General features: G+C 43.8%; 1 protein-coding gene across 1 annotated transcript in view; it reads right to left on the bottom strand.

Moving 5' to 3' along the window:
- The window catches only part of Agps (alkylglycerone phosphate synthase), a 98,442-nt gene extending 90,502 nt beyond the window's left edge, over positions 1-7,940 (bottom strand). Inside the window, exon 1 of the mRNA XM_021156099.2 lies at positions 7,582-7,940. Coding sequence (XP_021011758.1) covers positions 7,582-7,880 — 299 coding nt within the window. The 5' untranslated portion in view covers positions 7,881-7,940. The remainder of the gene's footprint in view (positions 1-7,581) is intronic.
- Positions 7,941-17,074: the final 9,134 nt, after the last annotated feature.

Genomic DNA, 17,074 nt, shown 5'->3' with positions numbered 1-17,074 from the left:
TAGTAACCTTCAGATGAAGATATTGAACTCTCAGCTCCTCCTGCACCATACCTGCCTCAATGTTGCCATGCTCCTGCCTTGATGATAATGGACCTCTCAACCTGTAAGCCAGCCCCAATTAAATGCTGTACTTGGTCACGGTGTCTGTTCACATTAATAAAACCCTAACTAAGACACAATGGAATACTTTTCAACAATCAAGGTGAACGAAATGAACAATTACAGCCTCCATCAGTAAAGAATTTTTTGTGCAAGTGTGAGGAGCTGAGCTTGAATCCTTTGAATCTGTATGAAAAACTAGACATGGTGGTATGTATGTGTGATTCCAGTACTAGAAGGGAGAGACAGAAGAATCCCTGGGGCTTGCTGCCCTACCTCACTGGTTTTACATAAACCAGTAAGTGTCCAAAAGAAACCCTGTCTGAAAAAAATAAGGTAAGCAAAAGAATGACTGAAGAAGGTACCTGACACTGACCTCTGACCTTCACGTTTGCGCACCCACACACATGCTCACTCATATAAAGTGGACAGCAGCTTGGGAAGATAACTCAGTGGATAAAAGTGCTTGCTTTACAAGAGTAAGAACTGAAGTTCAGATCCCCAGACCCCACATAAAAGAGTTGGGAAAGCAAGGCACACCTGTAACCATAGCTTAGGTAGTTTAACTACAGGAACTGGCAAGATCCGGGTTCAGTGAGAGGCCCCATCTCAATAAATAAAGAAGGGACTGGGATGTGGCTCAGTAGCTAAAAGCACGTGGTGCTCTTGCAAAGGACCTAGGTTCAATTCCCAGCACCCACACTCCAATGTGCTCTTCTGGCCTCTATAAAAAGGAAGGGTAGGGCTGGAGACCACACGTATGTTAAAAAATCAATTCACCTTTTTAAAGAGGAAACATAGTGCTGGAGACATAGCTCAGAAGTTAAGTCTGCACTTCAGTTGTAGATCACTCAAGTTGGATTCCAAGCATCTATATCATGTAGTTCACAAACGCCAGTAACATCAGTTCCAGGGAATCAGATACTGTCTTCTGGCCTCCCCAGACACTGTACTCATGAGCACAAACCCCCACTCAAGACACACACAAATTATTAAAATTTTTAAATAAATAAGGGAGGGAACAAACAAGAAAGATACCAATATCAACATCAGGCCTCCTATGTATGTGTACACACAGGCATACTATACACACACATGAACACACATATACATGTATATATTTAGAACAATTCAAATAAGTTTTTGATCCATATACCATTCCCACATTATCTGTGCAACACCAAACAATATGCATTGCATCTGGAGGAAAACAAACGTCAAGGAAGAAGAAAGGATGATCCAGTTATAGAATGTATGGTATGTAACTACAGTACACCATTGTTTCAAAGAATGAGAAACGGGCCTAAAAGGACTGATTGAGACAGGTTCTCCAGTCATACGCTGCCCTGTCAAAGGCTCTGTGTGACTGCAACAGCAATGGTGACAGCAGCACATGGCAACAAAAAATGAAGACTATTGTTCAGGTTCTAGGTAGCTTCTTTAACCTGTTTCTCTGATTTCCTCAGAAACACTTCAGCCATGCCTCCATTCCACAGCTCCTGTTTCTAGCCCCAGAAGACTTCAACACAGTATGGAGGTCTGTCCCCAAGTCTCATGCTCACTCTTTCTCAGGACAGAGGTGATGGGAATACTCAGTGAATTCTTAGAGAAAGCACAAGCACCTGGGTTAATCTTTTTCTCTCTTTAACATACTCTCTCATGTTAGCTCCCTGGAGCTATCTCCCCCCAGAGGATGCCTGAAGTCTAACACTGCCTATTCCATGATCCATCTAACCCTGCCTATTCCATGACCCACCTAATTCAGGGTAAACATTAGCCATGTCCTAGCTATAATAAGATGACATTTCATTTCGTTTTTTTTTTAATTTTTGTTTTATGTGTATAAGTGTTTGCCTGCATTTCTTATGTGTGCCGCATGCCTGCCTGGTGCTCTCAGAAGCCAGAAGAGGATGTAAAAGCTCCTTAAACTTGAGCTGTACAAGATAGTTGTGAACCACACCATAAGGGCAGTGAGGACCAAACTGAGGTCCTCAGCAAGAGCAGGAAATGCTCTTTACTGTTGAACAACCGCTCCAACCAACAGTTTTATTTCCGTTGTGTCTTGTACCATCACTCAGCTGATTCTGGACACTGGGAAACACATTACCCTGAAAAATCCAACAAGTAAAGAGGAGACAGAGAGCAGGTATTGTGCTGCTCAAGGTGGACTCCGCTCAAGATCCTCTGATTTAATTTAGGATTGAAATTAACATACTAATCACACAAACAGCAGAAATCTTTTCATTATAAGAGAATAAAGAATATCTGCTTTTAAAATTCTTCTATACAGTATCTCATGGGACTACAACAGCATTCCATTCCTCTGTAGCCTGAAAGCAGATCCCTGCATTCCCTCCCAGAGTCTTACTAAGTGAGCCTGGAGTAGACAGCTCCAGGACACGCTGGACATGCTTGGAGAAGGCCTGGCTGATGTCACGTGCAAATCAAAGGCTAACACATCACGGTTTCCTACTCCAAGCAGCCTAGCCAAGCAGTAACTCCTCTAAGACCCCCTCCTCTTCTCGTCTAAGCTCGGCTCTGCTGCATTTCCCCTTCTCCTTTATTACTAGCACTGTCTTCTCCCACACGGGCAGCAACTAAGCTCACTCCTCACTTATAGGCAGCTAGCCTATCTTCTTAAACCACACTTTATAGTTTACTAAATTTTGAATTTCACTTTGATGGGATATTTCTAATTTTTCAATAGTACAACATAATTAACACATTTAATACAAGACACAGTATTCAACTATTATTGTCACAAATGGTTTTAAGCTTAGCACACAAGGAAAGCAACCTGACAACTTTACCTCAGAAATAAATACCATGGGAATAATAAATAATAAACAGGGAAACAGCATGGGAAATGAGCCCGGGTAGAGATGAGGCCAGATCTAAAATACCATCCACAACTGCCTATCCCTAGACCAACAAAATTATCTGAGCTTCTACTTCATTGTCTGTAAGGGACATCTACTACCACCTTTTTCCCAGAGCTGTAAATGATGTACTATAATGTAATGTATGCATGCTTTAGAATGGTGCCTTCGATGTTAACGACCGCAATTTAAAATTCCTAACAGCACCATCACTAGAATTCCCAGCTGAGAACTCATACCATACTACTTCATTTGGTATAGCTACCAAAATAAGCTTCAATTTTTCAAAAAAAAAAAAAAATCTGAATGTTATCATAAGTCGCTTGTACAAATAACCTTTGCTATAGCAATAAAGCTATGGGCTGCCTTCCTAAAAAGCATTTACAAGAAGTCAACTTAGGGGCTGGTGAGATGGCTCAGTGGGTAAGAGCACCCAACTGCTCTTCTGAAGGTCTGGAGTTCAAATCCCAGCAACCACATGGTGGCTCACAACCATCCTTAACGAGATCTGACTCCCTCTTCTGGAGTGTCTAAGGATAGCTACAATGTACTTACATATAATAAATAAATAAATAAATAAATAAATAAATCTTTTCTTTTTTTTTAAAAAAAGTCAACTTAGCTTTCTCTCTTCTGGAGAACATTTACCAAAGTTGTAACATATGCGAAATAATACCTCCAAGTTGGCCTTCAGGANACCCCCCAAGAAAGGATTTCTCTTTGGCCTGGAAGTCAAATAAGGTTAGGCTTTCTGGCCAGAAAGCTACTGGGAGCCACCTACCTCCACCGTCCTGGCAGTGAACATATGACTTCTACATGGATGTTGTGGCTCAGAAACATGTCTTCATCTTGTGGGCACACCTTTTACCAACTGAGCTACCTCCCATGGTCTCAAATAACATATTTTTAAAGAATGACATATGTAGGTTGGGGCTGTAACTCAGGAATGGAGCCCTTGCCTTGCCTGCATGGTACCATATCCTTACTGCACCTCAGTCTCAGTGCCAGCAACTACTGACCATTCCCAGTCCAAGCAGTCCCTGCCCAGCTTAGGGTGCAGGCACATCCACGCTGCAGCCCCTCAGCTGTCTTTCACCATCTCACATGCTATTATTACCTGTTCTATAAGGGCACAGCTTTGTGCAGTGCTGTATGCTACTTCCATGAATGGATGGACTGAATATCTGTAAGCCAAGCCCTCAAAGCCTAATATCACCTTCCTCTTTGCATCGACTCCCATCTCTACCAACACTCAACTGTCACCTAAATACAACTTGTACTTCCATGGTTCCTTGCTGTCCACAACAAACTTTCCTCATTATTTAGAATAGCATTACCATTCTGTAAGAGGATTGAAACATGATGTGTTAAGAAGTCACTACTCCAAGCTTATGATAAATTTAAGTATATGCAGTCATGAGAAGAAACAATAACTGTACTGACTGGTTTTGTATGTCAACTTGACACAAGCTGGAGTTATAACAGAGAAAGGAGCCTCCCTTGAGGAAACGCCTCCGTGAGATCCAGCTATAAGGCATTTTCTCAAATAGTAATCAAGGGGAGAGGGCCTGGCCCGTTGTGGGTGGTGCCATCCATGGGCTGGTAGTCTTGGGTTCTATAAGAAAGCAAGCTGAGCAATCCAGGGGAAGCAAGCCAGTAAGAACATCCCTCCATGGCCTCTGCATCAGCTCCTGCTTCCTGACCTGCTTGAGTTCCAGTCCTGACTTCCTTGGTGATGAACAGCAATGTAGAAAGTGTAAGCTGAATCAACGCTTTCCTCCCCAACTTGCTTCTTGGTCAGGAGGAATAGAAACCCTGACTAAGACAATAGCCAATATCACCACCAAGGGTAATAAAAGAGGAGTAACACGCAAATCACCAAAAGATTCCAAAACCACTGAGCGCAGCTATAATCACCTTTGCTAGATATGTACTTCAGTTCCTCCTTGCTCCAAAATGTGCCTTCCCTTTAGGCTCAGCTCTTGTTGCTGTAGATGTTGAGACCCAGCTAAGTAACATGAATTGAAAGTTTCCCAACGAACAATAATCAAATAGAACGATCACAGTCTGAGAAAACATCTAATGTTTCATCTAACACATGGTTTTATGTTTCCCTGAATACATGGCAGTAGTGTACTTTGCACCGAATTAAATGCAAGCATTTTGATTAAACTTCAGAGTAGTGCTTCAATGTAGATGTTACCACTACTCAGCTAACCCTGAGTGTCCTCCCACCTTCACCCCATAAGTGGGCTGCAGTTGTCCCTACACTTTGCCATGCAAGGATCACCGCTACTTAGAGCAGTTACCCTCAGCCTTAAGAAGTCGTACGCAGCCTGGCAGCAGTGGCACATGCCTTTAATCCAAGCACTGGGGAGGCAGATGTGGATCTCTGAGTTAAAGTGAACCTGGTCTACAAAGCTAGTTACATAGTTACAGGGCAACCAGGGCCACACAGAGAAAACCTGTCTAAGAAAAAAAAAAAAAAAGTAGTCTTACCTATTAACATCACAGCATTGCTGTTTCTTCCCTAAACGCTGAAGGCAAAGGCCACTAAACCCATCTTAAGGAAACCTGCCCTGCCTACTTAATTTAATAATGTAGGTGCACATATAAATGTTTAGTCACACTGATACCTGCAAATGAGAAAACAGTCATGTGTATGAAGCCATTAGGAAAAATGAAAAATCTTAAACCCAAAAAACAGATAATATAACATCAGTGACACCAGAGGCTATAAGTGACTCTCAGCTTTACCCTCTCCTACCACCAAGTAACCAAATTCTGGAAAACGTACCTCCTCATATTCTTAAAATGGTATCGTATGCCTTAATTCCGAGTCCCAGCATTATGCATTAAAGATATGAGATTCATGGCCACTGTCTGTCTTCAGACACAAGCAACTACAGCTATTTGTTGAGAGCTTGTGTAACACAGTACACTGAACATCTTTCAGCTGCATTTTTCTGTTGCCAAAGCAAAAATGCAAAGCAGGGATTAGTTCTTTGGTTCTTTGGTTTTGTTTGGTTTTGTTTCCGTTTCCTAAAACAGGTCTCCAACCTCTACTCCCAAGTGCTTGGATTAAAGGCTTTACCCATCACCACCACATCTGGTTCTGCATCTTGCTTAAAATGAGGGGACACAGCTCTGAGAGAGACAGAAAGTTTACAGGGTAAACCAGCCTAATGGAATTCAAACCTAGGTTTGTTTGCAGCCATTCCAGTTGCCAATCGAATCTTCATCTCCATTCCAGTGTCCTTTCTAAAAAGCAACTCGGATGTTCTTTCCGTCCGCTTCCCTGTCATTCTCACAGCTTCTGCCACACCTGAGTCCGGTAGTTCTCTAGTCCCCCACACTCTTTACCTGTGACCATTCTGTTTGTCTACCATGAACTTTCTCCCCCTCCAGGGCTGTTTTCATTACAAACTTCAAGATTTACACAGAAACCCCTGGCTCAGAAAAGCCTTTATCCTAACGAATACATATACTCCAAACTAGGGTTAAATGACCATGAGTTTCAGTTATCAGGTAAATTTCTTAATCTGTGTTATTACTTTGGTGCCCTACAGGGAAGAGCACATTTCAGAACCCCTGCCTTTCTGGCACAGTGTGTATGCAGTGGGAACTTAATTACAAGGGTTGGATTCATGAAGCAGTCCATTTGATTTGCTTTTGATGTGTAAACTGTAACACAGGTACCTGCTACCTGCAGTACACTTCTTAGTCTTTTTTTTTTTTTTTCTAATTTCTTCATCTGTAAAATGGAAGACTACTGCACCTACCTAATACCTTAGGAACGTAGAAGTAATGGAAACAGCACCATCTCTGGCACTTTGAAAGTACACATTCGAGTTAGCAAAATCTTTTTTTTTTTCCATTCTCCAAGTTTTTCCAAACTGATCATCTCAGAAAACACCATCTCTCAACAGCTTTCATCAGAGATAGAGATTCTCCTCCAATGGTCTTAAGATTTTACAAACATTCCTCATTCTGACTCTTGTCTTTTAGCTTCTTAAAGGATCAGTAGCTGGAATACCAAAGTCTTAAGTCACTAACGCTTGCAGTCTACTGCATCTCACTCACTCACTGGTTTCCTCCCTTAAAGTTAGAATCCATGACCACAAGGAAGTGGTAACCTACCCTACAGAAACCACTCACACCTCTCCCCAGAGTACCACCATCCCACTCCAGCTTGCTGGCACCCAGGCTTTTGAGAATTCGTAGAAATCTGATTATCTAGTGCAATTTTAAAACTCCTCGTCGTAGATTAAGAATCCTCCTGCTACCCGTTCCAAGATAGAGAATGAATTTCCAGCCTCCAAAACCCAAGAGAGGGGATCCGCTTAAACCCTTTTCCCCACTAGGTCATGAAATGTGTTTCCTTAAAAAAGAGACACCAAAATCCGGCCAAGCCATCCCGCCCCTTCCCGACAGAGTCCGGTGTGTCTGGTCCACTCCCAGCCCGCAAGCTGATGTACTTGCAGGGATCGGAATGCCTTCCGCCCACCGTGCCAACTCCCTGCCCACTCCCGTGCTCTCCTCTCCCACAGCCCAGGCCGCTCACGGCCTCCCGCCGCCAGCTCCATCCCGGGCCGCTACTCACCGCTTCTTGGGGATGGTGCCCGACTCTGGTGCGGCGGGAGTGGCGGCGGGCGACGCCCCGGCCGCCGACGCGGCTCTCCGCGCTTTGCACTCATTGGTACTCGGAGCCTCCTGGGGCCGGCCCAGCAGATGGCCCGACAGAACCCGCAGCCGCCGGCGCGCGCGGCCCGCGACTGGGTCCCGCTCGCTCGCGCCCGCCTCGCCCGCCGCCGCCTCCGCCATGGCTTCCGCCTTGTGCCGCCGCCCGAGGCCGCTGGGCTCGGGTGAAAGGTCACTCAGAGCGGCGCCCCGCGCGACCATTCGCTGCGGCGCATCCCGGCAGTCACCGCGGCGACTGGCGGCAGGGGCCTTGCGCCTGGAGCTTCAACGGGCTCTGTCCCCGCCCACAGCAGCTTCGCCCCGCCCCTCCCCGCCTCGGCCACGCCCGCCGCCGCGCCTCGCCACGCCTCGTCCTGGCGTACCTGCAGAGCAGGTGAGTTCCAACGGAGCCCCGATTGGCCCAAAGGGGCAGGAGGAGAGCCAAACTACACAGCACACCCGCAGCTGCCAAACCTATGGGTGTGGCGTCTTGGAGGTGGCCCGAGCCCCCGGAGGCTATTTTCTGGAACAGATGCCTAGGAGCCTGAATAGTGAGTGGGCCGGTGGTGCTGCTGATCTGGCAATGGAGCCAAGCCTGGTGAACTTCCCCGCTAGGTCAAAACCAATCCTTTAAGCGATAGAGCCAATGCCCCATCAGTCTCTAGGTGTCTAGCACTGCGCTCAGCACTCATGTGAAAATCAGAGGACAACTTCCAGTTGTCTCTTTCCACCATGTGGATCCAGGGCATCAAACTCGGGTCAGCAAACTTCCTGGCAAGTACCTTTACCTACTGAGCCGTCTTGCCCACAGGCTGTATAAAAACCACAGCCCTCAATCTAATGGTTGCTTGTGTGTGTGTGTGTGTGTGTGTGTGTGTTTTGGCTTGTTTGTTTGTTTGTTTACGTGAAACAGTGTTATCTACAAAAATACCATTTAGTTCATTTTGTGTTAGCCAACAACTAGGCATGGGGCCTACTCTGAAGTGTTAATATACCTAGTGAGACTCCACTGGCAAAAAGTACTTTTCTTTTGCGGATGGGTACCAATTTCAGATAGCTTTTTGGTTCATGGTGGGACGCTGTGTCCACTTCAACCTCTCAGCTCTAGGATTCCATCTGGCTTGATCCCCTGTAGATCCTTTGCGTGCTGTCACAGTTTCTGTGAGTTCGTATGTGAATTAGCTCTGTTGTATACGGAAGACACTTTCTTTGGAGTCATCCATCAGCTCTGACTCTTAGAATCTTTCCTCCTCTTCTGTGTCGATCCCTGAGCCCTTGAAGGGAAGGGTTAGGTGGCTTAGCATCTTTTTATACTTGATTTTTTTTTTCAGATAATATAAAAGCTATAAAGGCCTAGTAACATCTATTTTGTGCATCTACCTAAGGTCTTTGTTGAATTCTCTTTGCTCTTCTGACTTTTAAGTCCATGAGCTCTGTTTAGCTCCTGCAGGGTGTGACTGGGGTTGGGTGGATGACTAAGAGAACAGATATACATTCCTGAACATTTCAAAACAGAAGAAAGAGATCCTTTGACATCATTCTCTGCTAGAGAAGTAGTGTCTTACTTAAAATAAATAAATAAATAAACTTCAGTTTGCCTTCCAGTGCTGTGCACATGTTCATAATGACCATCCTGCCTTGCACAAGCTGAAGGAAACGATGCAATCATATCTATTAGCTTGGTAAAAGTCACCAGAGAAGTTGGAGGTGACTCGGTCCAAGAATTAATAAGCTAAGGGTTTTTCCTAACCGCTGTCCCCTCCATTCATCCAGACATTTCTCCCACTTCCTCATATTTTACTTCCATTATCTTCATCCAGCAAATTCAGATGTCACCAGTGACGTTGCTGCAGAGAAAAATAGACTTATCAGTTATTGAGTCTTGATGTTCTATAGCCTCTAGTGCAGATTATCCTTTGCCCTTGCAAGAGCGTATTCATCCGCCTGTGCTTCCTTAAATAAATCAGAAACTCTGTCCTCTCCTGCCTCCTTCTGTGCTTCCTTGTTCCAGTGGCCTTGCCGCCATTTTGTTCCACCAACCCCAGTTTCTTTTACTGCCATTTTGCCTCTGTACAGGTGGTTCTTCACCTTCGCTTTTCTCTGTGTGCGTTATCTCCCTAAGCATGTCTGGTCTTCATTTATGATGCATGTCTTTATTTAATTTTTATGTACGCGTTTCTCTTCCTCCAAAAGGGCCAAAGACTTTGCGAAGGCAAAAGTCATATTGTAACTGAGACTTACACTCAGTTTATGAGGAGCTCAGTTTTTAATCTAGGGAAAAGACTAGAGCCACAGATGAAAATGGTGTAGTTAGTAACTCATGTTTGGTTGCCTCCTCCAACAATCCTGCGGTGGTCAGTGGAGACCACCTTGTCTTCAACCTGATTCTTGGTCACCGTCCTCCAAGGATGGTATCCACAGACATCAAAGAGTACAAACAGGAGGGACTTTATTACCAATTCGTGATTAACAACTTCAAGCAGGATAAAACAGCCTAAATATCACCACACAGGATTTAAATAAAATAGGTTTGAACTCTTGTCCACAGCAGGATGCTGTCTGGGAGCCGTGGAAGCTCCGGGAAATGTTTTGTGGTTTGTCTGGAGTTTTTGTTTGACTTTTGCTTGCTTGCTTGCTTGCTTGCTTGCCTGCCTGCCTGCCTGCTTGCTTGCTTGCTTGCTTTGGCTTGAGGGGTTAGCTTTGGCTGACCTACAAGTCAGGATGAGATGAGGATGTCGTCCAGTTCACAAGATCCCCCTGCCTCTGCCTCTCCTACAATGTTAGAATTAAAGGCCTGTACCACCTCTACTTGGCAACCTTGGAGAGTGTTACAGCTTTTGGAGGCTGGAAGCAGCTGTTTGAATAAATTCCTGTCTGTGGCTGCAGTATCTCAGAGGCTGAGGACGAATGAGTCTCCCCCAACCCTTACTTCTTACAGCCATTGGTTGAGTCCTGGGGATATGTTGCAGCCCACCCGCAGTCCACAACACGAACGGTTCAACTGAGAATGGCAGTTCGAGCTGAAAAGAGAGGAAGCTAGACGGGGCGGAAGAAAGAATGAGGCCAAGACGATTCCATGTTCAAGGCCCACCTTTACTAATTTCAACATTCAGTTATAAAGGAAGGGGGAGGGATCCCAATTTCCCGCCAAGTAACTCNGGGTCCAGTAGCAGGACGAACATGTGTGTGTCTCCAAGCAGCAAAGCCGACAGGGTCTAGCAGTGGGCGCAGCAGAACAAATGAGCAGGAAATTCCACCCTTGAGCAAGCAGGTTCAAGCAAGTGGGGGAAGGGAAACCACAGGGATAGAGTGGACTTTGCTGCCTGTCCTGGGCAGAAGCCTTGGGTGCCAGGGACCAGCATCTCCACTGACTCCTAAAGGTAGTCTTTCTTTCTTGTCTGCTGAGTGAGCTGCCTGGGAGCTGGATCCTCAAGTCTTCATTCAGGCCTCTTCCTTAGAGAAGAACAGGAGTCTCTGCCTTCTGTGGGCTTTCGCCTGAACTTAGAGGGTACTAGCTAGACTCTGGCTGGCAGAATTTGGGTTTGCAAATAAAACAAGGAAATGAAACCAATCCGGGGAGAGCTGTCAAACCTGATAGAAAAAAAAAAAAAAAAGAAGAAGAAGAACCCTGAGCCAACCAAAAGTTTCTAAAAGTTCACTGTTAAATCTGCCAGGTCCCCTCCCCTGTCTCTGCAGAGGGGAACTTTGAAGAAAATCTGTTCCTGTCTGTTCCCAGTTACATGGCCTAGTGCTTCCTTCATCTAGGGAATTTTGTTCAGATAAGGTTTTCTGCTTCTTTGGGGCCCATTTGCAGCTCTTCTGCCCTCAAGGCTTGAGCTTGCCAGCTGTCTAAAAAGCTGCGGAGTGGGGGTGTCTCTGGACAGGGTGCCCCTAACAGTGCTTCCTTCCACAATGGTGGAAATGCTCTATAACTGTTCTGGCCAATCCTTGACAACTAAACCGCTGTTTCCAACCCTTAAAATGTAACTAGTATGACTGACACCATAGAGGATTTATGGGGGTGTAGGTGGGATTTGTGTGTGTGTGCGCACGTGCTGAGTTGTTTTGTTGAGACAGATTCTCATGTAGCCCAGGCTAGCCTCAAACTTGCTGTGTAGTCAAGGATGACCCTCAACTCCCAATTCTTCGTCCTCTACCTCCTAAAATATGGGGTTATAGGCAGGTATCTATCACTAAAGTCCAGCTTTGAGTTTTTACATTTCAGTTCATTTAAATTTAAATTGTCACATTGTGCCTCATGGCAACCATATTGGGTAGTACAGGCACAGACAGGTAATGTAATTATGCCAAGAAATGTGAACCCTACTTTCCCTGTACTATAGTCAAGGGTATCTGGAAAAACACTTGTGTTTTTGCATATGGACCTAATGCTGGATGTGTGTGTATTAACCCCTCCAAATGCTATATGTAAAGATGTAGACAAATCAATACACCTTGTGGCACATTGTAGACCAGATAGACCTTTGTAAGCCACCTTGCTTCTAACCATAAAAAGTTCCTGTCATGTAATGTGCACTTGGAAGATGTCCAGAGAATGGGAAGGATGGGGTTGTAGTAAGAATTCCAGCCCCACAGAAGTTACCACCTTTCTGGGAAATCATTCCTTTACCCTTAAAAAATGTTTATTATATTTTATTGTGTGTGTACTCCTGTGGCAATTGGGGACAACTTGTGGGTGTTGGTTTTCTCCTTTTGCCACATGGGGTCTGGGAATCAAACCCAGATCTTTTGGTTTGAAGGCAAGCCCCTTCTCTGTTAAGCAGTGACCTCATTGGCCCAGAGCCATTTCCTCCTAAACAAGGCTCTGTCGAAGAGCTAAGATGTTTCCAAAGTTACATGACTGCTGCAGAAGGGCTGCGTGGAAGCTGCAAGGCTGCTGAGAAGATCATAGAGGTCAGTCAGTGTTACATCTCCATCCATCGTGAGGGAAGCTCGGCTATCCAGGCTACCCCTGAAACGTTTACAAAGAAACACAGGTTTACCATTGCTTCTGAAACGACTGTGCTCATCCGGGCACAAGCCATCGGCATTTTCATCAGACCAGGAGTCACAAAAAGGGACAAGAGGACCAGTTAATTACTGAGATCATCTGAGGTGCGTATGTTTGACATCATAGCGTTTTCCCACAACCTGCCCAAGTAATTACTCTCTGTCCCGAGAGTAATGCTGAAATACCACCTCACATGTCTCTACACCCGTATGTTTTACTAAAATGCTCTGCAAGCTGCAGGGTCCTCAGATCCGTTTTCAGATGAACTGTTACAACCTGACTGGGAACGTTCAACATAATACTACCAGCATGCTTTAAGAGAAAATAAAGTTTATTCTTGTTCAAGTTAAAGTCTAGACATGCCTCAACTTGTCAACTCTGGCCAAATTTATAAATTATTTAATACAATCTTTATCCTGGATGATTCAAACCTTGATGTAGCTAAAATGATGAGCCAGTAGAAAAACCACTTAACATGTACTTGAGGCCGTATACTCTCATGAAAATATACAGGTAGCCAAGCAGTTGTGAAACATGTACATAATTTACCACGAAGGGCTGTGACACACAAGAGTGTCTCCTATATGGCACAATCAGGTTAGTTAAGAGCCAGGATCGATGTGGAGAATAAAAACACTGTGACAGTGCTGGACGCAGGTGACCTCAATGATGAGTTCCCACTACAAAGTCCCCTTACAGAAGCACGTTCCAGGCATAGTGACCTGAAATTTATTTCATGTTTTGAAGAGGAGTGGGTGTTTCCCATGAAGCCTGGTTCGCTGAGATGCTTCTGATACCACAGAAAACAAAGCCTCAATTTAGGAAAGCCATATCAGGGGAACCCACTCCTTTGGGTCCTGGGATATCTAGCCTCAATGATAACTTGGAACCCAGTAAAGAGAAACTTACACACACAGAAACAATGATAGACCCTGATGAATGGAAGAAGGAGAGCTCCTGCCCTTGAATTATAGCATTTCTTTTAAGTGAAGGCACTAGAACATTCTAGTAAGATTAACTTCTGAAGCATATATCAAATTATTTTCTGTGCTTATTTTCATTACTGGTCTTCAGGGATGCTCAGTATCTCTGAGCATAGAAAGAGAGGCATTTGTGCCTTCTATATTGTGAAATATAATACAGGGAATGGAAGCATAAATTATCACAAACCAAGCACCACCAAGCACTGTCCCATAGGCCAAGAAACATCACTAGCAAACGAGAAAGTTTTCCTATGAGCTCTCTGCTTGCTTCACCCACCTACTTGGCAAGGTAGCCACTGTCCTGAGTTTTATAATAAGCACCCCCTTGGAGTTCTTTATGGTGCTTACCAACCAGGCATGAGACTTTCGCCTGGCTTTGTTTTGCTTTTATTTCAATGCAATTGCTTATATGATTGCATGCGTGAAATTGGTTCTACAACTAATGGATATATGAGGTGTTTCCAGTTTGATACTACTAAGATTATTGTGAATATTTGTGTATATATCTCTAAGAGAATATACAAATTTCTGTTAAGCACCTACGTGGGTGTGCGATTGTAAGTCATAAAGTATGTTCCAAAGGAAGTGTACAGAATGTGTTGTAATAAAACACTCCCAATGCCACAATGTTGACTGTTCATATCTTAAAACTTTTTGACCACTGGGATACCTTATAAAGTATCCACTCTCATAAAGTATGTCACTCTTAACAGTTGAGACCCTTGTCCTCGTTTGCTTCCTATTGTCATGATATTCCCCGTGATCAGAAGTAACTTGGAAGGACAAGACTTATTATATCTTGCAAATCCATCGTCAAGAGAAGCCAGGGCAAGAACTCAAGCTGAAACCTGGAGGCAGGAGCTGAGGCCGAGACCATAGACAGAGTCCTGCTTACTGGTTCGCTCCTGTGATTTGATCAGTTTGCTTTCTTATCTGCCTCAGGGCCATGTGCCCTGGGAAGGCACCTCCCACAGTTAAGCTTGGCTCCCCACATCAATCAACAACTAAGAAAAAGCTTGACAGACATACCCACAGGCTAATCTGATACAGGCAATTCCTCAACCGATGTTATCTCTTCCCTAATGACTTCAGTTTGGGTCAAGTTGACAAAAAATAAAATAAAATAAAATATAAAAATAAATTAAAAATAAAAATAAAAACTCAACAACAAAAAAACCTAACCAGCACAAACCTCAAGGAGTTTTCTACTCAAGGCTGTTTCTTCCTAAGTACCTTTCTATATACCATATAAGAAACTAAAACTGGGGCTGGTGAGATGGCTCAGTGGTTAAGAGCACTGGCTGCTCTTCCAGAGGTCATGAGTTCAATTCCCAGCAACCACATGGTGGCTCACAACCATCTCTAGGGGGATATGATTCCCTCTTCAGGCAGGTGGATATATATGCAACCGAGCAGTCACATTAAATATATAAATTTGAAAAAAAAATTTAAAAAGAAAGAAATTAAAACTGAAAAGGATTCAGAATATTTCTTTTTCTTTACACATACTCTAAGAAACATGAAAATAACATAAGGTATATTTTCCAGAATAAAAGCATGAGAAGGATATGCCTTTTGTGTTTCTGTCGGTCTTACCAGTACTGACTTAATGGACCGCTAAGATTAATGGTCTCCCCAAGTCTGTTCCTGAATTCTCTGTGGAGCTGTCTGTCCCATGACTGTGTCCTCTGGGAAACTTCCCTTTACACTCGTGAGAGAATGAGAGTTAAAAAGGCTAATGCCTCAGCTGACCCCCTCAAACGATTTCTAGAATTCACGGGGGTTTCTACACCTCATCTTGAGGGCTACGACTCTAAATATTTACTTAGATGTCTGTGAAGCATTCTCTGAGAAAGGTCTAGACAAAATGCATTCCAAAAGCAATTAACGATATTGTCACAAGATATACTATGTAAGAGTCTAATTCTCCCCTGCCTTGGACATGCAACAAATTTTGTGTGTTCTTTTTGCCACTAAAAAAAAAAAAAAGAGGGAAAAATATATATACACTATTAATAAAACAAAGTTGTCAAAAATATTTAAGGCATAATGGCATAATATATTTTGATTGATACATGGAGGATTTTTCAATTTCACATAATCAAATTTTGAAACTTATTCCTACAAATTTTGAGACCCAGTCCATGGATAACCAGAAACATTATTGTTGTGGGGCAGCTGAACTCAGTGTGACTTTTGTGATAAAACAGGATTTGTTTGCTTGTATGATCAGACTCTCTCCCACTTTATAGACTCATAAAGTTCTTTTTACTGTTGCATTTAGATCAGTGGTAAATAGTTAAAGAGATCAGTTACTACTAAAGTTGTTTCTACTGCTATAGACAGCGTCTCTCGGAAGTCCCTTATTCACAGATCCCAGCATTTGATCTTCATCCTTCCGGGTCTCTGGACTCTCTTCTTCTGAAGTGTATTGTGGCCAACAACATTCAAGTACCAGGGACAAGTGATATTCTCAAAGACAGGTCGATTTGGTCCTAATGCCAGTGGAAATTGTTTTTCCTATTGATTAAAAACCTCTTTTCAAAGAGGTGAGGCAGATCCTTGAGAGCTAGGACAGCACTAACACAGAGAGCCAAGCTGTAACAAGTCATTGCTCTCCAGGAATCTGTAATGTCCGAGATCCCACAGAGATGTTCCATGCTTTAAGCCTACAGACTCTGAGAAATTCTTAGTCTATGTTCGGGAGAATTTGCAGAGGGAAGTAATCTGCCTTCTTAGTTCTAACAAACTGGCCACCTGCTTACTTACCACTTCCTGTCTTTTCCTTCCTAAAAGGGAAGCTGACTTTGCTCTCCACAGACTCCGGCTGTGCTGTAAGAAAGCTTCTGTGAGCATACTGGGGTACACATGTACTGGGGTACACATGCCCCTCGTGTCCCTCTTACATTTACCCTCACAAAGTCTAAGAAGTTTTCCCTTCAGTGTAACTACTCCAGCCACAAACAACCACACCCTTCCAAGCTCAGATGTGAACGCTGTTTAAATCGTCCATCGTTGGAAGTGACCTGTAACCCACCTGGGCACTATCCGCACTCCGCCTCAGGGTCTGATCCCCAGAGTCAGAGCAGAGCAAGCATCTGCTTTGAAATGTATTTTTTAAAATATTGGCATTCTACATTTATTGTTGTTTTGTTTGTTTGTTTGTTTGTTTGTTTTAGCCAAAGATACATCCTGGTTTCTTCATGGTCTTAATTTCTATCCTCATTTTTAACGCCTGTTGCTTTTTTCTTCTTCTTCTTCTTCTTCTTCTTCTTCTTCTTCTTCTTCTTCTTCTTCTTCTTCTTCTTCTTCTTCTTCTTCTTCTTCTTCTTCTTCCTGATAGACTCATCATTTTCTTTTCTTTTCTGTTTTTCAACTGGGGTCAGAGAAGCAAAGAATCAGTACAGTGAGCCAAGTGACAG

Source organism: Mus caroli, chromosome 2 (genome assembly GCF_900094665.2).
Source record: "Mus caroli chromosome 2, CAROLI_EIJ_v1.1, whole genome shotgun sequence".
Classification (NCBI taxonomy): domain Eukaryota; kingdom Metazoa; phylum Chordata; class Mammalia; order Rodentia; family Muridae; genus Mus; species Mus caroli.
Note: the sequence above shows the minus strand (reverse complement) of the source record. Positions and strands in the feature narration are given on the sequence as shown.